Source organism: Mauremys reevesii, linkage group 8 (assembly GCF_016161935.1).
Source record: "Mauremys reevesii isolate NIE-2019 linkage group 8, ASM1616193v1, whole genome shotgun sequence".
In the NCBI taxonomy this organism is placed as follows: domain Eukaryota; kingdom Metazoa; phylum Chordata; order Testudines; family Geoemydidae; genus Mauremys; species Mauremys reevesii.
The window spans coordinates 6,336,330-6,359,240 of NC_052630.1; the positions used below are offsets into that span (position 1 = coordinate 6,336,330).

The following is a 22,911-nucleotide window of genomic DNA, read 5'->3' on the forward strand; positions in this document are numbered from 1 at the left end:
GTAGATAATGGCTGGAGAGGACGGAGGGGGGGCTTCCTTTTTTGGGAGCAGAACTTTCCATGCTGCTCCGGGCCTGGCACACTTCCCTCAAACCTGCACCTAGCTGTACAGGTGGAGATGGATGAGCAAGACACAATGTCACCCCAGTCCTCTCAGCCAGTGTCTGTCCCAGGGTGGACACAGCCCCACTCCACCTAGGGCTGCCCCTAGGGACATCCAAGCGCTTCCGCAGCCTCGGTGCTTCTTGTGATCATCTGTCCAGCGAGTGGCTTAGATTGAAACAGGAGAGGGAGGGAGCTCTCCCTGCACCAGCCCACAAAGAGGGGCCAGGGGTTGGGGTGAGTCCGGGACTCTGCCACAGACTTCCTGGGGGACCTTGAGCAAGTCACTTAGTCTCTGTGTGCCCCATCTGTGAAATGGGGATAAGAGCACCTGTACTGAGGGTAAATCCATTGAAGACTGAGGCACTCAGGTACTCAGTGATGGGGGGGCCACAGAAGCAAATATGGCAGGGAAAGAGCTGCTGTGCCCCTGAGTCCAGGAGAAGAGGGGAGTTGTGCTTGAACCCTGCCCAAATGTGAGGTCAGAGCCATCTGACTGGGGTGTCTCTGGAGCCAGCATGGGGCCTGCCCCTATCTGCGGGGCATGGGTGGGTTCGGCCCCATGGCTGAGGAAGGGGAGTCCTTTGACACTGTGGCGGGAGGGTTTGTGATCAACAGAAAGAGGCAGGTGGGAGGTCAGGTGCTGTGAGATAGAGACGCCCTCACTCCCTGGGAGGCTGAGGGCATTGGCACCACCGAGCTCTCAGCCCAAGCCAGCTGGTCCTGTCGCTGTCACAGGTAGGGTGAGGACGCCTGGGTCCCCTGGCAGTTGCAGCATCTCAAGGGCCCTTGTCTATGGGCTCATCTGGGTAGTGGCTATGCCTGGGATGACAGCAGCTGGTGTTGGAGCCCAGGAGAGAAGGAGATGACTGAGCCGAGAGCTGGGGCCCAGCAGGATCCAAGTGCCAGATGGACTCGCTGGCTTATGCCCTTGCCTGAAAGGAAACCCCCCAAAATGCCTTAAAAACCAAGCGTGCCCTTGCATGGTTGCACAGGTGTTTATTTTGCATTTCTACAGCTCTACACAGGCTGCAGGCGTGGGAGGAGAAGCTGGGTTCCTGGGAGAGAGAGGAGAACGCATCCCTGCACAGGAAACTGCAGAGCAGCTTGAATGCACTGGAAGGGCCGCTCTACACCCATGCAGGCTTGGGACAGGTCCACCCTTTGGGGGCTTTCAGACCTAACCTTCATGGTGATGCATTCCCCTAGCAGCCAGAGCCCATGCCCTGCTCTCACGCACGCCCAAGCTTACACACTAAGCCACAGCAGCTAGAGAGAACTCGCCCTCTAGGGAGCTCAGGGCTGCAGGAGGAGAGAGTCCAAGGGGCACTTTCCAGGTGTGGAAGGTTTTGTGGGGAGGGATGGGACCAGGCACATTATCCAAGCCCATCTGTCACCAAGGGCTCTCCTGCCAGGTCAGGGACAAGAGCAGGAGGAGCCCAACTTATGGGGATGGCAAAGGCAAATATACAGCGAGATCAGTTCTAAGGGAGAAGGGCTGGACTGCTAAATAAATAGTGATAAGTGGCTTTCAGCAGGAGTCTGTTCCTGAGGGAGCAGCGGAGAGGGAGGGCTGGTCTCTGTACTTGCAAAGGGTCTTTCCCCTCCCCTGAGATTTCCCCTGTCCGTGTTTCTCTAGGAAGTGGGAAGCTTGGCTAATAGTGAATCTCTCCAGAACGGAGAGGGTGGCTGTGGAGAAGGGCCGGTTAAGGATGGCAGAGGTAGGTGACTGGTGTAAATCAAATGTCATTTTAGGCAACTGTTTCCCCAAAACATGTTGCAGGACCAGTCTATAGCGAGTGGGGGTCAGGGCCGGTCTCTACAGAGTAGCACGAGCGTGCATGCAAACTAGTCTGTAGAGACTGGTGCCTTTCCTAGCAGATTCCACCCGTATTGGTGTCATAGCAGAAGGGATTTTGTATCAAGGGATTCAGCTCTTCGGATGCATCGCATGGAGATTTTTAGCTGTGGATAAAGCATTGAGTCCCACCCCATCCCACCGCTGACATCTCTACATTAGTCGTCTCTGACCAGGGACTGTCTCCTCTGACCAAAAACCTGCCGCTTCATGTAATCTATGATGTCATTCTTCACCACGGCCAAGTTTGTCCTGGGGCCCCACCTCATCACGGGTCGCCCAGTCGGGCCAACCAAGAACTTCTCGAAGTTCCACTTGATGTCGTGGATCTTCAGGGGCTCCCAGAAGAGCCTTTTGGGGTCACCGAAGCTTTCCACCACGGGAGGGCAGGAGTTCTGCAAAAAGAGCGAAGGTCGAGCATCAATGAGACTGTGTGCTGGGGAAAGCTATCCTGCCCCCCAAACCTGGAGGCTTGGTCTCGGGACAGGGCGCTTGGAGGCACGCACCTTCAGGAAGGTGTAGAACTTCTGCTCCTCCTCCCCGTTCACATCCCCTTTTTGAAAAAGCTGGAAATTCGGGACAAAACCGCCCCCGGGCCGGACGTATCTGAAATCAGAGAGAGAAGAGTCAGGTTCCAGTTCAAAGGAACATAAGAACGGCCATACTGGGTCAGACCAAAGGTCCATCCAGCCCAGTATCCTGTCTACCGACAGCGGCCAATGCCAGGTGCCCCCGAAGGAGTGAACCTAACAGGTAACGATCAAGTGATCTCTCTCCTGCCATCCATCTCCACCCTCTGAAACAAACAGAGGCTAGGGACACCATTCCTTACCCAGCCTGGCTAATAGCCATTAATGGACTTAACCTCCATGAATGTATCTAGTTCCCTTTTAAACCCTGTGATAGTCCTGGCCTTCACAACCTCCTCAGGCAAGGAGTTCCGCAGGCCCATCTTCACCTGGCATGGAGACAGTGATGAAACTGCTCCTGCCCATACATGCTGCCCGGCTGGTGGAAGCCTGGGCTAACCCATGTTCTAGACACAGCAGGGACCTGGTGAGCAACCAGGCTTGTAAACTGTTTTCTAAATGATTACTAGTCTACGCGCCCAGGCAGGCTGTGGGGGCTGGAAACATTTTTAAATCACTCCCGTGCACTGTTACACTGATGCTGCTGCAGTTGCTGGCATAATGGGGCCTCAGCCTTGCTTCCCCTACGTCACCAGCAGCAGGGAGGAGCCTGGGCCCTGGGGGAGGCAGCCTGCAGGGTCAGCACACAGTTGTTAGATTGCAGCAACCGCCTCTAAAGGCCGGGACCCAGACCCACCTGCTTAGTGGCTGGGGCCAAGCAGGAATTGTCCTTTTGCATTCCTGCCACACACTGACTGCGCTGGGCTTGGTTCAGCACTGATCTACACTCCCGAACCCGTCAGATACCAGGCGGAACGGCTGGCTGTAATTATTACCCTGGGGCTTAGCGTGGGTTCAGAGACGCAATAGGGAATCGGTGCCATTCTTGTTACTGATCTCCAGTATATCCACTTGAGGCACTGCCCGCTTCCACCCTCTTCCAGCCCAGGTGGCAGCCAGGGCATTTAGAGGAGAGAACCCAGAGCAGCCACCCTGACTTCGCCCCCGCAAGGCATCTCAGGCCCCTGCGTCACTCAGCCTCTACTCACTTCAGCGCAGGGAGGATTTCGGAGTTCTCGCCGGGTTCTTGTTTGCCAAATTGGTTGCTGGGGAAGGCCAGGATGATGAGTCCATGCGGCGCCAGCTCCTTCTGTAGTGCATTCAATTCTGTGCACAAGAAAACCCCACCAGAGGCGGGTTAGTCACAGCAATAGATGGGAGCTGCTCACCCGGTGGCTGAGCCGCACGCGGTGTCACCAAGCAGCCGGTTGGTGTTCGAGATGGCACCCATTTGTGATGGAGACACACCTGGCTGGGAATCCGAAGCACAGGGGAGGCGGGAGAGGGCTCCAGTTCTGTGCATCTCCCAGGACTCTGAGGCCAGGATCAGACCCCAGGGGCAGAAGTCCTAGCATTCTCCTTCAGCAGTAGTGAGCTATACGCCATCGCATCAGTTTCCCCTCAGTCTTCCTAGCAGCAGCATGGGTCTCCTGGCACTTGGGCCCCGTCTGTGCTTAAATCCCTGCTTGTGCTGTCATCTCTCCCTGTCTCCGTTATAACGTTGTGGCAAAGGGGAAATCGCTGGAGCCCAGGCATGCCCTGGCTGTCCCTCCTCCGCTCCGTCTGCCCCCCAACACCCCTGATCTGACCCCTGCATCAGCAGCAGCTTTCCACTCGCTCAGTGAGGATTCCCACCCCACCCCCCTCATTGCCACGTCCTCTTTCACTTCACAACCTTCCTTTTCTCTTTGGCCTGCGCCAAGGTCCCCCGCCCCCAGTGTCCTGAGGTGCGCAGAGGTGGCTATCCCAGACTCCAGCACAATCCCCCCCTCCTTCCTCCGGGCAGGGGATCTTACCCAGGTACTGCATGGTGAGTCCTCAGTAGGTAGCCACGTTGACAAAGAGAATCATCTTCCCTCTGTACTTCCCGAAGGGGATGTACTCCTGCCCGTCTATGGTGAGGGCCCCATACCTGTAGATTGTTCCCTCCACCGAGTTGTAACAGTCCACCTGGAAAACAGCCAGGCAGGGCACGTGAGAAGAGGCAGGGCTGGAGAGAGGCAAGCAACAAGGTCTGATGACCAGCGATTAACTAGCTGCTTTGGGTTTTACTCTGTTTCCCGAGGCGCTCCAGTCAGAGCCCCCAGTTCCTCTCCTGGCTTCCCCTTCACCCGCTCTGCCTGGTGGGTGCCAAGGCACACTGCTGGGATCCTCTGGCGTGGCCGGGTTTGGCTCGGCTCAGGAGGGGATGGAGACAGCTGTGAGGTTCTGATCCGCTTTGAGTCTGAACCCAGCCCCTCCCACCAACCACGGGGAGGTTTGGATCCAGGGATGATCTACTTCAATCCTTCCTCTTCCTTTCCTCCCGGTCCTTCTCCACCTCCTCAACCCCTGCCATTCTGCCTTCACTGCCACCCTTCCCTTCATCTCCTCCACCTCCTCGCTGGCCTCCGCTTCCCTTCTCCTCAGCCCTGCTCCTGTCCTCAGCCTCCTTTCCCCCCTTCTTCTCATCGGTCACGTGCTCCCTGAGTGCCTCTCCCCTCCAGCCAGCCTCCACCCCTCTTTTCCGAGGAATCTGCAGAGGGGCAACACCCAGTTTAGGGAGGGGAAGGGGCCCAGTGGGACGCCATCCCCTGCCCCAGAGAAGGGCTTTGCCATTCCATGCCATTTGGTGCATTCCCCGAGAGAGCAACGTTCAGGTGACCCCCTGGGAAGTGTGTGTTCCAGGGCCCCACCTGCGCCCCTCCCCAGAGTTGGGGCAGCCCCATGGCACTCCCTGGTGTGTCGGCCAAGATGGCGGTTGTCACAGGGGAAGCTGGGTTAGCCGCATGCAGAGAGGGCGATACGTTCTACTGGCGAGAGGAAAATCTTTTCCCTGGTTCCCCTTGTTCGAACGCTGCTCTCCTCTTTCATTGCACCCCTGCTCCCTGCAAACAGGCCTGGCTTAGCGAGGCACAAAGGAGCACGCATTAACAGTCAGGCGGGGGCGCTCTCGGGAGTTAAGCCCTAGGGCGTGCCTCTCCCACGCTGGCTCTGCTAAGGGGGAGGATTCATAGGGGCTGGAATTAGGGGGGCTGCCGCATCCCCGGGCTTGACGTGGTTTCCATCATATGCAATTTGGGTCAATGGCTCTCAGCACCCCCACTATTCACATTGTTCCAGCCCCCTGCTAGGATTTGTCTCTGGCAGCCTTGGCTGGGCTCCCTGGATCGCCTGGTCAGGGTTTCCCATGCAAAGACTCTTCCCAGACCAAATGGCAGCCGGCAGCCAATGCTGGGCTCTCGCACGGTCTGCTCAGCCCACTGGAGTCTCAGAAATGGTGTTTGACACGCACTGGCCTCCCACCCAGCGCCTCTGACTTTCCAGGGCTGCAGCTGCTTGCATGTTTACTCCACCCAAGCAGCAGCCACAGAACCACAGGTGGGGAGGGAAAGGACCAAAAATAGCCACTGTGTGTCAACAGTGAAGAAGAAACCCTGCGCCTCTTTCTACTGCGGCTCGCTCCTGCGCAAGGAGAGGCGCTGACCTGCTCACGCTGGCCCCTCTGCTGCTTCTGCAGGGATGGGAGAGGAACAGCCTTAGAAAGGAGGTGGCACTGGCTGCCCCATCCTGTGCGCGTGACGAGCCAGGGGAGATTGCTCCGTAGAAGGATTGCTGTCAGAGGGATTTACACTGGCTTGTTACTCCTCACTGCCTGGCTCCTGGCTCAATGGCTGTCACCTAGAAACAGGCTGTTACCAGGATCCCACTCAGCCGTGTGTGTCAGGCAGAGCCGCTGGCTCAGAGAGTGGGGAGCCAAACTGCCCCAAGGTGGCCCAGGCTCCCTGTTCACCAGGACAGATTTAGAGAGACACAGAGAGGGGAAGGGACCTTTCTCATCAGGACGAGAAACAAAAGCGCGTCTAGCTGCTCCCCTGGCAGGGGAAGGGCCCTGGCATGAGAGATTGCCTGCTCCTGTCGCTCCAGCTCCCCAGACGGTCTCAGGAAGGGAAACCTTCCCCTGCAGACTCTAGGATCGAAATGCCAAGCACACAGCCCAGGGCCAGATCTGGCCTATAGGCTGGGTTCCAATTCTTCTTGCGTAAGCACAAAGTGCCTAGCCCTTCAGGCTGTGAAGGAAACCTTCCCACAGTGACCTGAGTGTAACCAGTGCAGAATGGATTCCCTGAGTCTGAAACAGCAGCTCTAGGAGGCATGAACGCCCTTCACCTCAATGTGGTGTTAACTCTTAAACCTAATGATGATGCTCCAATACGCCAGGTTTTTCCAATAAGTTGGGTGTTGCAAATGTGTGTCTAGTGTATACAATCACAGCAACATTGGGTAACTACCCATGCCAATGGCCACGCCGACAAAGAGCACAGCTTCATAGATTCCAAGGTCAGAAGGGACCATTGTGATCATCTAATCTGACCCTAAACTCTCACTGTTTAAAATGTACATCTTATTTCCAGTCTGAATTGGTCTAGCTTTAACTTCCATCTGCTGGGTAGTGATAGACCTTTCTCTGCTAGACTGAAGAGCCCATTATTAAATAGTTGTAGATGCTTCTAGGCTGTAATCAAGTCACCCCTTAACTTTCTCTTTGTTAAGCTAAATAGATCGAGCTCTTTGAGTCTCTCGCCGTAAGGCAGGTTTTCTGACCTTTCAGTCATTCTCGTGGCACTTCTCTGAACCCTCTCCAATATGTCACCATCCTTCTTGAATTGTGGACACTGGAACTGGACACAGGATTCCAGCAGCAGTCGCACCAATGCCACATACAGAGTAAAACCACCTCTCTGCAATTCAAGATTCTCCTTTTTATGCCTCCGAGGATTGCGTTAGCCCCTTTGCCCAAAGCTCATATTCAGCTGATTATCCACCAAGACCCCCAAATCTTTTTCAGAGTCCCTGCTTCCCAGGATAGAGTCCCCTATCCTGTACGTGTGGCTTACATTCTTTGTTCCTAGATGGATACATTTACATTTAGCCATATTAAAATGCTTGTGCCCTGTTCACCAAGCCATCTAAATCACTCTGAATCAGTGACCTGTCCTCTTCATTATTTACCACTCACCCAATTTTTTCTGTCATCTGCAAACTTTTATCAGTGACGATTTTATGTTGTTTTCTTCCAGACCTTGATAAAAATGTTAAATAGCAGCGGGCCAAGAACCGGTCCCTATGGAACACCACTAGAAACACACCCGTTTGATTAGGATTCTCTGTTTATGGTTACACTGAGACCTGTTAGCCAGCTTTTAATCCATTTCATGTATGCCATGTTAATTTTATATCTTTCTGGTGTTTTTAATCAAAATGTCATGTGGTACCAAGGCAGATGGCTTACAGAAGTCTAAATATATTGCGTCAACACTATTACCTTTATCAAACAAAACTGTAATCAAAACATCAAGTTTGTCTGATAGGGTCTGTTCACCATAAACCCATGCTGAGTTGCATTAATTACATTACCCTCCTTTAATTCTTATTAATCGAAGCCCTTATCAGCTGCTCCGTTATCTTGTTTGGGATCTATGTCAGACTGACAGGCCTCTAATTACCCAGATAATCCCGTTTACCAGTTTTAAATATTGGCACATTGGCTTTCTTCCAGTATTCTGGAACTTTTCCAGTGTTCCAAGTCTTATTAAAAATCAGCTTTAACAGTCCAACAAGCTTTTCAGCCAGCCCTTTTAAAACTCTTGGGTGAAAGTTATCCGGATGTGCTGACTTAAAAATGCCCAACTCTAGTAGCTGCTATTTAACATCCTTCTGAGATACTAGTGGAATAGAAAGAGTATTATCATAAAATCTGACTACATCATTTGTTTTTTTCCCCAAACACAGAACAGAAATATGTATTGAACACTTTTGCCTTTTCTGAGTAATTATTGATCGTTCTACCATTTCCATCTAGTAATGGACCAATACCATTGTCAGGATTCTTTTTGTTCCTAACATACTTTAAAAACTCCTTACTTTGTCCTCAACTCTGCTGGCCATAAATTTCTCCTTGTGTCTCTTTGCTTCCCTTATCGATTTTCTACAATTCCTAGCTTCTGATTTATATTCATTACTATCCACTTCCCCTTTCCTCCATTTGTTATATATTTTATTATTTTTTAGAGCTGCTTTTACTTCCCCTGTACATCAGAGAAGAAGTGAAGAAATAGTTATGGGTCTAAAACCTTCCAAAGTTTGTGGGGTTTGTACATATAACCCCAACTCTGAACTCCCTGAGTTCTTAAGTTGTTTGCTCAGTTGGAATTTTGTTTCACTCATGTTCTCAGAAGGCAAGATGCACTCAGGCTGATATGTGCCAGCTTAACGTCGGTGAACACGGTTTATATAACTGTAATGTGACTGCTATTTGCTATGCTCCTCACAACCATTTCACTGTTGCAGCCCGTCTGTCAGATCCATCTGTTGCCTCTCACTATCATCTTAGAATGTGAGTTCTTTTCGGTGGGAGGACCACCATTTCATTATATGTCTGTACAGCCCCTAGCACAGTGAGGGCCCTGATTCCTGACCGGGGTTCGACATGCTACCTTGGTCTTTGCAGAAGCCCTTACAGAAGGTATAGGGGAGACTAAGCACTGCTGCAATAATTGTATCTAATTACCTCATGCAGCCTGGCATGCATTTCCCGCCATGTCCAGCACTGGGGTGTCAGCGCACCTGTCTCTCGCACTTATCACTCTGCAACCCTTCCTTCCGACACCCTGGGCCCGGGGCATCTAGAATTATCTCCCCCTGCCAGCTCCCTCCCATCCTCTGCCAGCAGGAGGGCAAGGCAGCCTCCACGCACAGGGTTAACAGACTGGGAGCCAAACGTTTGTAGCTTTCTCCCTTTCCACCCAGCTCCTCTGATTCAGTCCAAGACGCCACCACTCCAGGCTTGTGACATCACAGTCACTTCCCAGGCGATGGATGGGTGATGCAGAGCAGCAGCCTAGGAATTATGCAGCACTCAAGTCTCACGTAAGCCCGGTTTTGGGAGCGGATAGCCCTGCCAGAGACAAGCATCCGGGGGGTGGGGGGAGGCAACAGCTCAGCCAGCCTTCCCCACAGAGCTCTGCCAGTGCCACTCAAGTCCCAGGCCTGCGTCCTAATCACTGGGCCCTCCTGCCTCCCTGGGCCCCTCCCACAGCTCTTCTGATGCCCCCCACTCCGGCCCTACCACCTCCCCGCTAGTCCAGTCCTGGCGTTGGCCTGCACAGAGCTTGCCAGTCCCGTTGACCGGTGTGCTGGCTTCATGACGTGGCCTGTCAGAGCTCAAGCGGAGAGCCACCCAACTTGTTCCCAGTGTAACTTGAACCGGGTTTCTAAGCAAAGATCCCTGCTCACTTAAGCAACAGAGACAATGACACTGATTAGATGTTTTCCCTCTTCCTCTAAGAGCCCCAGGCAGCCAGGCTCCCTGGAATAATCATTCCCTGGGGCCCCAGGACTCTGCACACGCCAGAAGGAAGCTTCACCCTGATAGCTGAAATGGGGGCGCTGCCACAGCAGTAGGTGGGGTGCAGTGAGGGAGCAGGGAGAAGAAAAGGCAGCGTCTGTGTCCCCTGCACTAACACCGTGTATTTAAATGGGTGAAACCCAGTTAGGCAGAAGGGAAAGAGGGAATCAGCTGAGAGAGGGAATGAGAAATTACCCCTTTCTCCCGCCAGCAAATCAGTACATTCCCCTTGTTTGCCTGCTGCGAACAGGAATTGGCCCAGACCAAACCCCCATTAGAAATGGGAACTCTGCTCCTTTCTGTGGGGAGCTGTTCACCCCAAGCCCTCTGCACCCCGCCCAGATCCCAATGCACCTGAACTTTGGGGCGTTGAAACCCCGATCCAATTTGTGTCCATCTCTCCTGATGAGTGTAGGGGCGAGACCCCCAGACAGGGATGAAGGATGCCCTCCCGACCCCAGCATGCTCCCTGGGACCCAACAGCATCGTGTCAAAGCACCGACCCAGCATGCACACCGCTCTCCGGTGGGATTTCCCCTTACCTTCTGTCTCTCCTGTCCCTGGTTAGGCTGAATTAACCCAGCCAAGAACAAGGGGAAAATCCAAGAGCCCCTGAGTCTGCCCCCCATGGCAGCTGTGGGGTGCCAACCCCCTCTTCTTGCCCCACGGAGCACAGCAGCTGGGGGCCCGTGTCCGGCTGGGCTTCTCCGTCACTGTCCTCTTCCCCACACTGTGCCACCTTGGAGCACAGCAGCAGGGAGAAATAAGAGGCTGAGCCTGAGTCCTCCTAACCAATCACAGGGAGGCAGGGATGGCAGGGCTGCTACCGGAGCTATTAACCGTGTGGGCCCTGGTGAGCTCCAGAGGTGTTTGGGGGAGGGAGAAAGGGGATTGATTGCTTCAGCTAATGGAGAATCTGGACTCAGATCAGGCGTCCCAACACCCTCGTGGCTGGAGAGTCGGGTTGCAGGGCTTTGGTTCGGCTTATAAAAAAAGCTCGGGCCCCAGTGTGAAATTCTGGCTGGGATCTGAGTGCAGATTCTGCTACTCTCCAAAGCAGAGGGGGATGAAACCAAAGAGCAAGGGGTGGAGGGGAAAGGAGATTAACCACGTACCTGACTGTTACGTAACACACTACGGGCCTGGCTGCAGCACAGCAGGGCCTGAGCTCCTGGAGATCAGGATCAAAACAATGGAGAAATTCACGGCTGTTATCGTGGCCCAGCCCATGAGTCTCACCCTGGTTCCACTGCTCCTCTGTGTCTCTGTCATCAGGTCACCAGGTCACTCGAGTCAGACCCCCGATGCTGACATGTAGCTCAGTCCCAATGTCTCCACTACGCTTCCAGCCACTGCAGTGACTCGGACAAGCAACCCCCTTGTTCTCCCCCTGGCTCTTTGCCTTCCAGCCCCCAGCCCTTGTGCCGCTTCCTGAGCCCACTCAGCTCTGAACTCCTTCTGCTGTGGGGCTCCCAGCCCCCTCCCCACCAGAGGTCAGGAAAGGGGCCAGCTGGCCACTGGGAGACCAGAAAGCCTGATTAGCAGCTGGAACCCATCAGGGCTGCCTCTCGGCAGAGCAGAGGCTTGTGGGTGGGGCCTCGGGAGCAGGTGCTCTAATGGGGGCAGCTGGGGTTAGACTCCTTTCTAGGGAGGAGTTACTGGTGAACTGGCTAATGCAGGCTGGGGTGGGGATCAGGAAGTCCTTCAAGCTGGGCTTGCTCTGCTTGCCCTGGGAGCCTCAGTGCATGAGGAGCCGCTCTCTAGGGAGCTTCGGCAAACACATGCAGACCTTGAACTGGACCTGCCAGGCCCCCAAGAATACACCCTTCACCTCCTCCACCCATGCCTCAGGGCACGGCTGGGAAAACAGAGAAGGGGTCAGAGCGGCTAAGCAGGGAGGTGCAGAGCCAGGAGGGGCTCTGACGGGGAGGACAGTGACAAGGAGTTTGATGTGGTGGAAAATGGGGAGTCAGCGGAGGGAGGTGTCTTGGCCAGAGCGACGGGCAACCAAAATGCTCTTACAGCTGTTTTGTCCTGGATGGGGGAGGGGCGAGTGGGGGGCTGCGGAGGCTGCAGGAGGAGATGAGCAGGGCCTGGAGGAGATTTTAGGTGTGTGAGGAGAAAGGGCAGACTGGGGTTAAGAGATGCTCTAAACCGCGGCCCCGTGCAGATCCCAGCGCCACCAGGGTAAAAGCAGCAAGGTTTGCAACCAAGAGATGAGGTCATGACCTCTGGCCAAGCACAGCGCAAAGAAAGTCCCCTCAAGCCTCAGCTGCTCCCTGGACAGGCACAGGCAGCCAAGGACCCGAGTGCCCCCCAGTTTGGAGAAAACAAAATATTTACCTTGCGTTGGCTCAAAGTTCAGTCTGACTGGTGCTGAAGCGAAGTCCCTGCCAGTGTCCCTGCAGGGGATTGGTGGAGAGCGGTGAGCTGATTGAGGGGACATTCAGGGGAGCAATCGAAGCGAGTTCTTGGCCAGGTCATGTAGAACTGGGCAGTGGCATGGGGGGAGGCAGCGGACAGCAAATACTGGAGAGCAGCTCAGAACTGCAGGACATAAATATGAATCCCTGAACTCATGAAAAACTGAATAGCTCCGGGGTGGTTCCCTTTGCTAGGCCGGCTGTAGCTGTCTGGGCTACGGAGGAATATTCCCTACTGGGATCCGTGTAGTTCAGGGAGGTGGGCAGAAGCTGCCAGAGAGGGGGTCTGGATTGATCAGAAAGGGGCAATAAAGAGTTGGGATTTTCCTAAGCCCTCAGCTTTGGCCTCACTTACATATTTCAATAGCACCTAAGAGCCCTGGTCATGGGCCAGGATCCCACTGTGCTAGGCGCTGTACGATGAGCATTTCTGAAAATGCCACCCTGAATGTTGGGCTCCAGCTGATGTCCCTCCCAGGGACTTATCAAAGCCCCGCAGGCACCATCTATGTTCAGCTGACACGGACAGTCCCAGGAAGAGACGGGAGCACTTGTTAACGTGCCTGAGAGTTTGCTGCCCTTTGGGACATGCTAAGCTGGTTAAGCTTTAGTGTCTTTATCAGAAAACAAAATAGCCTTGTTCACTTCTGCGGGTGAAGATCTCGGGCCGGTGTGCTGCGGGAGAGGAGGGTTATGCAAGCTGGGACTGGAGGGATTCTGGCTGGAGAAAGCAGTGTGTCAGTGTCTCTGATTTCAGCCAAAGTGCCCTACGCTTTGGAGGATTACATAGCTGGAGATAAGAAGGAGCACCCCAGGTGCCCCTAGATGCTCATTCTACAAACCAATCCTGCCAACATTTAGAAAGGGTAAACAGAGCCACCTGCATAATTATAGGCAGGTCAGCCTGACATTGATCCCAGGTAAAAGAACGGAACAGCTGATACGGGACGTGATTAATAAAGAATTGAAGGAGGGTAACGTAATTAATGCCAATCAACATGGATTTATGGGAAATAGATCCTGTCCACCTAATTTGGTAACATTTTTGATGAGATGACAAGTTTGGCTGATAAAGGTGGAAATGCTGATGTCATATGCTTAAAAAACAGGAGTCCTTGTGGCACCTTAGAGACTAACAAATTTATTTGAGCATAAAGCTTATGCTGAAATAAATTTATTAGTCTCTAAGGTGCCACAAGTACTCTTGTTCTTTTTGCTGATACGGACTAACACGGCTGCTACTCTGAAACCTGTCATATGCTTAGACGTCTGCTCAACATGTTGATTAAGAACCTTGAACAATACAAAATAAACACAGCACACATTCAATGGATTCAAAACTGGCTAACTGATCGGTCTCAACAATTAACTGTAAATGGGGAATCATCATCGAGCGAGTATGTTTCTAGTAGGGTCTTGCAGGGACCAATTCTTGGCTCAATGCCATTTAACACTTTTATCAGTGACCTGCTGGAAGAAAACATAAAATCATCACTGGTAAAGTTGGCCGCTGACACAAAGGTTGGGGGAATTACTGGTGGAGAGCAATCTGGATTGCTTGATAAGCTCGGCACAAGCAAACACTCTCCATTTCGATCTGGCTCAATGTGAAGGCGTACATTTAGGAAGAACATACGTAGGCCATAAGTAAAGGATGGGGACTCTATCTTGGGAAACGGGGATTCTGAAAAAGACTTTGGGGTCATGGTGCATAATCAGCTGATATGAGCTCCCAGTGGGACACTGTGGCTAAAGGACCTAATGTGATCCCTGGGTGTTTATATAGGGGAATGTTGAGTAGGAGAAGGAGGTTCAATCCCCTCTGTCTTTGGCACTGGGGTGTGCGCTAATGGAATCCTGTGTCCAGTTCCTGTGTCCACCGCTCAAGAAGGATGTCGATACGTTGGAGAGGGTTCCGAGAATGATTAAAGGGGCTGGTAGGAGTGCGCAATTGCCAAGGAGAGCAGAAGGCCTAGTGCTAACATTGGCTAGTGCTACCCTGCCCCTGTGATAAGGGCGGGGTGTCAGGCTCTCAGCAGAAAACGTTTGCAGTGTGGATGCTTTTGAGGGAAGCCAGACACAGCAGGGGAGCTGGCTGCCATTGGCTCTGCTAGGACTAACGTTCCCCTCGAGTCCTGCCAACAGGCTGCTCACGATCCACTCTGTCCTCCATCAGAACCAGTCCGGGGCTGTGCAATCCTCTGAGCTAGACCCACCCCTGCTCCCACTGCATCCCGCGTAGAACAGGAGCTCCCAGGGCCAGTCCCTGTAGGGTGCATGTTCCCAGCCGTGGGTGCAGAGGGCTAAATTCCCATCGTGAGACTCCGCTGGCTCTCGCTCTGATGGGGCGGCCCAGAGACGGGCTCTCTGGCCTTGATCAACTAATCTCTCATCCTGGCCAACAGGAAAAGCCACCCACCCCAGCAACAGCATGTACCTTCCATAGCTAGCCGAGGACTTGGGAAACCTGCCTGCAACTCCCAGCTCTGCTGCAGACGCCCTGTGGAACATTGGACGAGTCATTTCTCCCTGTGCCTCAGGCAGGACTGTTACAACCCCCAGGGGCTTGTCTCTGCCACGGGCTCCCCTCAGGGGCAGAATGTGCCCAGGGCTTGGTGGCACCTGCTTATGTCAACGAGGCTTTAAAAACAGCAGCCCACTGTTGGCTGCTTGGTTTGTTTGTCAGACCCAGGAAAGCAGGGGATCAAAGACGGGCCTCGCCCCTTCCTGAAGTGCAGCCTGGGATTGTTTACAAGAGCCCTGGGGCAGCAGAGATAAAAAGAGACAGGGGTTGTGTTGTGTTTGACCACGACCCTGGCACCTGGAGCGCAGCCCGCAGAGATGATAGGGCTAGTGAGATCAACTAATCTCTCATCCATGCCAACAGGAAAAGCCATCCACTCCAATAACAGCATGTACCTTCCCGTCTACAAAGCTTTGATAATCAACTATATCTTCCTGTAATTCTCAAGGAGTCTTCCAAGCCTGAGGAAAGGCCAATCTAGTGTGGGCTTCCTCTTCTCCGAGTGAGGTCGGTGCTGATGAAAGATGGGAGCACTGGGAAAAAACCAACCCCTTTATCCACAGTAGGGATTCAGCACAGGCCACAGCATTGCGAGCTTCCCCCTGCGCTGCCCCCCACCCCTACCACTGAGCGTCACCCTGCGAGAGGAGAAGCCAGGTCAGCCGCCCTGCCACCCCGTTCAGTTCTTGGCCTCTCTTCGGAGGGTGTCAGTGGTTTGTCGTTCTGTGGGTGTGATGTGGCCACCTGCTCAGCGGAACCAGGACCAAGCCCATCGATCTATTCCGGAGAGGCCAGAGAGCCATCAAACAGCACTGACCAGGCCCGGTGAGGCTACTGGACAGCCAATCTCCTTTCCAGGGCCCAGCAGGCGGTTCCTTTCAACGGTGTGTATGCCTTGCACGACTGACGTGCATTATCCAGTGACCCCTGCGTATGGCTCATAGGAGAAGGAAGCGCACTACACCGCTATTAGCATACCACAAAATCCCCTCCTTACATACAGGCGCGCTGGGGATCACAGGCTGTCCCCAGGCTCTGGCATAAGTAGCGTATCATATGGCTACTGAGTGGTATGGCAGGTTTTGCTGAATCTGTCTCTTCAGCTCTGGGGGAGAGTCATAAGGACAAAGGCAAACCTGTTATCCCAGAATGCGTGATCTTCCAAAGGAGACGTTCATCTGCCGAGTGGTGCCAGGTATCAACTCTCCCCCTCTCGTGTGTGTCTGCCCTGATGGGGATGTAAAAACCAAAAGGCTACAGAATGCATCAGTCAGTGCAGGGCGGCTTATGCAGAAGGTGGATCACTCACTCCACCCTTGATTCAAGGCCATGCGCATCATTCTGCTTCCTCCTTTCTCCCTTCTCCACCAGGGACAGTTCCTGGGAGGACCCCCAACCTGCAAACTCAACCCTGTTGCTTTGCATGGCTTCTGGCCAGGGAATAAGAGACCCAAGGACATGTAGGCGAAAGTGTAAGATCAGTGGCCAGCGGGTCTCAGGGGCATAATACCTGTGTAGCCAACAACACTGACTAGAGGAGGAACTGAATAGCTTGAGAAAATGCACAAGAGCCTGCCCAACGTCAGCGCATGTATTGTGCTGCTAGCTCATGCAGCGTATTGTTACGCTGGGCAAACAATTCATCTCAGCCCAGGACACCGCAAGGGGACTGCAAATAGACAACCGCAGCGATGGCAACTGGCATGACTGTACCCCTGAGATCAGCGGGCACCCAGCAAGCCAGGGCTCATAAATCAACAGCTTTCCCATGGCACTAGTGATATGAACGGAGGGCCCCCTTCTGAGTAACCTCCAGCACAGCAGCAGCCCCTGGGGGCTTGTGTTCTTCATCCACCCATTGGGCTCCTCTTCTCCAGAGCAGAACTGGGCTGCAGGCCAGGGAGCTAGAGGGGATAGGTTCCTTGTCCCTCACTATCCCTCTGAGCCTGCAGACACCTGAGGGTTGCGGTTCTGATCACAGAAAACCCAGCCAGACTGCAAAGACGGGCCAGACTCTGGATCCGATGTGTAAGCAAAGGGACCCTCACTCCGAGCTCCCTCAGAAGTTGGAACCTGGTCAGAGACCAGAGCAGGGCTGCAAGTTTTAAATCTATTGGTGATGGTTGAGCCATTGCAAGAGAGATGCTAACGCTCTCCCAGCTCCCACTGGAAATTGACTCCACTTCCTGGGAGGTGGGGAGCTGGAAAAGAACTGTACCACACCCCCTTCCACTGCACAGCTCCACATGTGACTAACAACGTCAGGGCTGTCTCCTGACACCCTGGCAATCTCGCATGGCTCCAGGAGTTCTGTATTTAGCACCAGGAGTGTGATAGCTGCTCTGGCAGGCTCCCACGGCAGCTCCTCTCTGTTTGCTGGGAAGGTTCATAAGGAGAGGGCCGGTGCAGGGACAGAACACACCACCTCCCCATCCAGCTGTGCCTCCTGCCCCGAATGCACCCAACTGGAGATGATTTGACGTTCCCAGCTGACGTCAGCATGGAGATGGGGATTGCAATGGATGGAAGGGAAGGAGAAGTGCAAGAGAACTGTGTTAGCTCCGTGCATAGTGTGGGGCAGGTAGTGCAGCCCCACTGATGTGCACGAGCCAAACAGGGGGCATGCCAATTATTAAAGGGGTGGGGGTGGGGAGAAGAAACGAGACCAGTGCTGTATGCTCCTCCACCACAAACCCCACCACACGCAGCTACAACAGAAAGCGGCCCCAGGCTCCACCTGTGGATCTGCACAGGGGGGTGTTCAGGGTGTCACGATGGGCGGGCGGCATTCTGAAATCAAACACAGTGATCAGTGTCAGGCTGCCGAGGCCCTAAGAGCTCCAGGGAAGCGACCGATTAAGCAGGAGGCCTGGCTTGCTGCAGCCCTGCAGACTGCAGCGTTATGTCCAGGCCAGTTGCCCTCACAGTGGTTGTATGTTTGCTGTCTCCGCTGGGCTGGGATGAACAGTGTGGAAGATTGCGGCTCGTCCGCCCCGTGTCACAATACGCGGCGTGAGCTACTGGCACAAGATAAGCTGGCCCTGGGCAATCACTTATGCATCCTCCCGAGCTATTCAATCTCTAGACAGATTCCTCCAGCATTCCAGCTGGGGCAATGGGGAGAGCTTGTTCTGTCACGTGCAGTTGTCAAGCACTAATCGCTGGCCGTGCTTTCCACGCATGGAGGTGTCTTTCACTTCTGGTTCCCCCCTTCGCTCTCCTCCTCTGTGGGTGGTGACCCCATGCCAGACCCCTATGGCAGCTGAGATACAGCAGAGCTGGCTTGTTCGCTGGTTGCTTATTCTTTGTGACGTCTGCAGGCGTGGGTGAGAAATACACCGTAGAAGAAATCAGTATGAGTCTGGTTACCGGTGTACCTCTGTCTTTGCCCCAGCATAGTTCCCCCCTCCCACTTTGCCCCCCACAGAGCTGGCCAGGTGCAGCCCCACAGCAGGTATATGGGGCACCCCACTTCCATTGCATTTTCCCAGGCGTGTGTTTTTACTCCCCAGGGGATGATCAGGATTTTAGTTTATAGCTTGTGCTTGGAAAGAGGAACAAAGGAGCACAAAATGCCTCTGCTGGCCAGCAGAGAAGCCCTCAACCAGAGCTATGGGGAGGGGGTGGTAGCTAATCCTTGTCACCTGAGCAGGGAGCTGGTGATGCAGCCAGTGCAAAAGCAGCTGGCGAGGGAGGGAGACCAGCACAGGAGCAACCAGGTATTCATGCAGGAAACCCGCCCAGTGGCCTGGTCCTGGGGCGCGAGGGCTGGGAATGGATGCAGAGGGTCTGGGTGAGCTGGAAGAGCAGCGAGTGCCTTGGGCGACAGGATCTGCCCAGTCTGTGTAGAAATGGCAAAGTGAGTAGAGCCGAAAGCTGCGTAGGGCCAAGCTTAGGCCTTGGGAAACCTGCCTGCAACTCCCAGCTCTGCTGCAGACGCCCTGCGGAAGATTGGACGAGTCATTTCGTCTCCCTGCGCCTCAGGCAGGACTGTTACAAGCCCCGGGGGCTTGTCTCTCTCACGGGCTCCCCTCGGGCAGAATGTGCCCAGGGCTTGGTGGCACCCGCTACCGTCAGCAAGGCTTTAAAAAGAGCAGCCCATTGTCACCGGCTTGGTTTGTTTGTCAGACCCAGGAAAGCAGGGGATCAAAGACCGGCCTCGCCCCTTCCTGAAGTGCAGCCTGGGATTGTTTACAGCAGCCCTGGGCCAGCGGAGATGAAAGGAGACAGGGGCTGTGTTGTGTTTGACCCTGACCCTGGCGCCTGGAGTGGAGCCTGCAGAGATTTTGCAAGGTGTCATAGGGCATTACTGGAAAGCCCTGGAATGGACCTCCATTAAAACTCCCTCGAGAGCCCTGTGCTGCGTGCGTGGAGGCCAGGGGCCGAGTGCAAAAGGAGGAACCTGCACTGCGGCTAGCACCTCGGCACCCCAGTCAGAGACCTGGATTCCAGGGTGCTCACGCTGCACAAACGCAGAACACAAAGACCGTCCCTGCATCAAAGAGCTCCCAATCTAAGTCTGAAACAATTAACATTCAAATTTATTCTTTTTAGACCCTCCCAAAGTACCAAATGCACCTATGCTTTGTGGAGCGGAGCAAATGATTCCCAGCAAACAATTTGCCTGAGGAATTTGGCCTCCTTTCCTCTTTGTGAAATATTCCTGAACAGCTACGAGGGCATCTGATGTGCCTCTGTGAATATAGTCCAGTCACCAGGGCTACGGCTTTCAGAAATCACTATTTGAGCTTTCTGATTGGTCACCTAGTAATTGATTCAGGTCTCTGCTTGGAGGCCTCCCAAACCCCCATGGAACTGTCAAGGAGTTTGTAGTACCGAGCAAACCTGCCCCCATCCGAATACACGGGTCACGCTTAAAACTTTACTTCTTATATTTGCAGCACCCCCACTTCACGACTGGCAAACGCTGCTGCGTGTGAAACTTGGTTCACGAGAATGGCCCTGGAAAGGAAAATCATCCCCACTACTTGTGCTCAGCCGAACAGAGCCTGCAAACCTTCCGAGGGTCTCCTGTCCCTAGATGGCCGTTCGGTGCAGTCTGTGGCATGGATTCTTTCAGCCCACTTCCTAACTGGAGAAGTGTCTGCAGCAGGAAAAATGACCTCTGTGTTGGATGTAGCTAGGTAGGCACTATGATTTCACTTCCTCTGCACCGCACTTTGCATTTTGAGGCGCCCGCTGTCTGCTGAAGGCAGCTGCCCTCTGGGGAGGCAGATCTGGGGCAGCAGGTTAGAGAGAAGAAGACACACCCTGGGTGCTCTCTCCTGGAGTCTTTCATTTTGTTCTACCTTTATTTGATGTTTCCCTGATACTCCATCAAGAGTCATGCAGGCTGGCAGTTCAGAGCTGCTCTCTGGCTCGGGAGAAGCAGAGCAGCCATCACAGTTGGTACCAATGGGCATCTTCAGCAAAGAGAACAAGGATGGGCAAGGAGACCTGACCTCCCCTCTTCCTTGCGGAGGTGAGACCTCCATAGCAGAATCCAGGGGAGGGGTTGGTGTGGGGAAAGTCTGCCACTAGCTGGAGAAACTGGGGCCTTTAATCTCCAGGCTTTTCATTCAAGCCCTTTTCGCCAGCAACAAAGTAACTGAAAGGAAAGGGAGAAGCCTGCATATTTCCAAAGCGCGCTACCCATTTCTCTAGTGCAGGGGCCATGAGGAGCGCTACACTGCAACCAGAACAATTTATTTACATGCCAAAGGAGGGTTCTGTGGGTTAGACAAATGTAACCTTCGCCCTTATTTGTCCTTTGATCAGAAGTCAACAGGCTCCATTCCAGTGCCTAGCCCCAGGTTTGTTATTACAGATGCTTGGCTTGGGGGTGGCTTGTGGGAGGTAAACGGGCTTGCGGTCATTCCATTTCCCCTGCTCCTCCAGACAGAGCTGCTCTGTGGTCTCCCTTCATTTCTGGCTGCGGCTAGGGCCTGGAGAAACTCCCTCAACCAGCTCAGCGTCTGTCTGGAATAACAGTGCCCTACTGTCGCCAATGCTCACAATTTTTATCACGAGAGTCGCAATATTGGGTTGTTTTCTGAAAGCCCCAGCTCCTGGATGCATGGGAAGAGAGAATCTCAGCTTTGATTTTTAAAAAAACTACGTTTCCAGCCCTCCTGTTTATGGAGAAAAGCTGGAAAACGTAACCCGAGTGCACCCTGCAGGCTCGGAAACTAAAAGGCAAAGCAACACTGCCCCCCATGTAATGTGCTTTTAAAAAACCCTCAGGATTTTTTGGCCACTTTCATGACTGGGGGGCTGGTTCATGGTTTTTGAACATTTGGGATTGGCAGTGCTGGGGATCATGCAGCTCCCAGCCCAAACATATGAACACTCCCCCCTCTAAGAAAGGTTTTCATAGCTGGTATTTTCATATCAGATTGCTTGAAAAGTCCTTTTTCGGGTTGACTGAAAAACTGCACGCACTTGGCGAGGCCAGGCTGTGCTGCAGTTCACATGGGCTGTACCAAAACTCGCTAGCACCATCTTTAGGCTCTGAGGTGTATTTATCTTAACTCAGCATAAGAAATAGAGATTTGGGATAAGGAGACCTGGGAAGGGATCCCTACTATCAAGCCAAGTGAGACATACACATGCTCCCACCTCTGCACACAAGTTAACGCACCCTCGTGCACTTGTGCAAACTGAAGCTCGCCCTTTTGCAAGTGCATGCGTCTGAAAACACAGACGTTACACACGCACATGTCCACCCGGAGGCAGCTGCATGCTTTTGTATTTGTGCCCTCAGCTCCACTCTTTATGCAGCTGCACTAGGTTGACCAGATGTCCCGATTTTATAGGGACAGTCCCGATATTTGGGGCTTTTTCTTATATAGACACCTATTACCCCACACCCCTGTCCCAATTTTTCACACTTGCTATCTGGTCACCCTAAGCTGCACACACCTGGTGGCACCCACTCACTTCGACACATATACACTGCAACACACTCCTACATGTGCCACACGTGTCTCTCTGCCACTGCTCAGGACCTTCCAGCTTTCATTGCTGAATTCATTTTCTTCTCTTTTAACCCGCTGGCCACTTTTCGAATCATCTGCTTTGCGGCTGGCTCCTCCGCAGCATTTCAGTTGAACTGGCTCCCTCCATTCCCATTCAGGTCAGATATCAGGGCCTAGGCTGCAGGAACTGAGCATCGGGACAGGAGTCGCTTGTCCTCTGCTTCTGCTGCCAAGTGGGAGGTCTAGTGTCAAGTGGCTTTCTCCTGAGGAAGGAGTGGCCTGGCCTGTGCGTCCCAGAGCTTGTGACTCTGAGGGGGGATGGAGCCCCAAACAGCTCCCTACATTGCTTGCCCTGCTTCCAACTCAGAGACCCTCCTATCCTTATTAGCTCATGCAAATGGGGAGAGAGCCCTTGATCTCAAGCTAAATGGCAGATTTTTCTCCTCTCCTGGGTTGGCTCAATGAAGCCATCCCCCCACAACTGGTCTCAATACACCCTCCTAACTGCTCACCTGGCTGCAGTCCTAGCACCAACAGTGGCATCTGCACCCAGAGACACTCAATTAGCTTTGTGAGCTGTCTGGATCTGCCTGAATACAAGATTCCTGCATGTGCTCCATGAGCCCAGTTACTAGCGCAGGGGTCGGCAACCTTTCAGAAGTGCTGTGCCGAGTCTTCATTTATTCCCTCTGATTTAAGGTTTCGCGTGACAGTCATACATTGTAACGTTTTTAGGAGATCTCTTTCTATAAGTCTATAATATAGAACTAAACTATTGTTGTATGTAAAGTAAATAAGGTTTTTAAAATATTTAAGAAGCTTCATTTAAAATTAAATTAAAATGCAGAGCCCCCCGGATCGGTGGCCAGGACCCAGGCAGCGTGAGTGCCACTGAAAATCAGCTTGCGTGCCGCCTTCGGCACCCGTGCCATAGGTTGCCTACCCCTGTACT

General features: G+C 53.4%; 1 protein-coding gene across 3 annotated transcripts; it reads right to left on the bottom strand.

Annotated features, from left to right (window-relative positions):
* Positions 1 to 380: 380 nt before the first annotated feature.
* Positions 381 to 11,441, bottom strand: GPX3 (glutathione peroxidase 3). Of its 3 annotated transcripts, XM_039483341.1 has the most exons (7): positions 11,151 to 11,441; positions 10,578 to 10,774; positions 4,445 to 4,598; positions 3,638 to 3,755; positions 2,466 to 2,565; positions 2,224 to 2,354; positions 386 to 1,036 (listed from the first exon to the last, which is right to left on the bottom strand). In XM_039483341.1, the coding sequence occupies exons 2-7, from the start codon at positions 10,662 to 10,664 to the stop codon at positions 895 to 897; spliced, it is 732 nt and encodes a 243-aa protein (XP_039339275.1). In that variant the 5' UTR covers positions 10,665 to 10,774; positions 11,151 to 11,441; the 3' UTR covers positions 386 to 894. The 3 variants fall into 3 exon arrangements, with proteins under 3 accessions (XP_039339277.1, XP_039339275.1, XP_039339276.1); XM_039483343.1 differs by lacking the exon at positions 10,578 to 10,774 and having other exon boundaries at positions 381 to 1,036; positions 11,275 to 11,441; XM_039483342.1 differs by lacking the exon at positions 386 to 1,036 and having other exon boundaries at positions 1,081 to 2,354.
* Between the last annotated feature and the right edge of the window lie 11,470 nt (positions 11,442 to 22,911).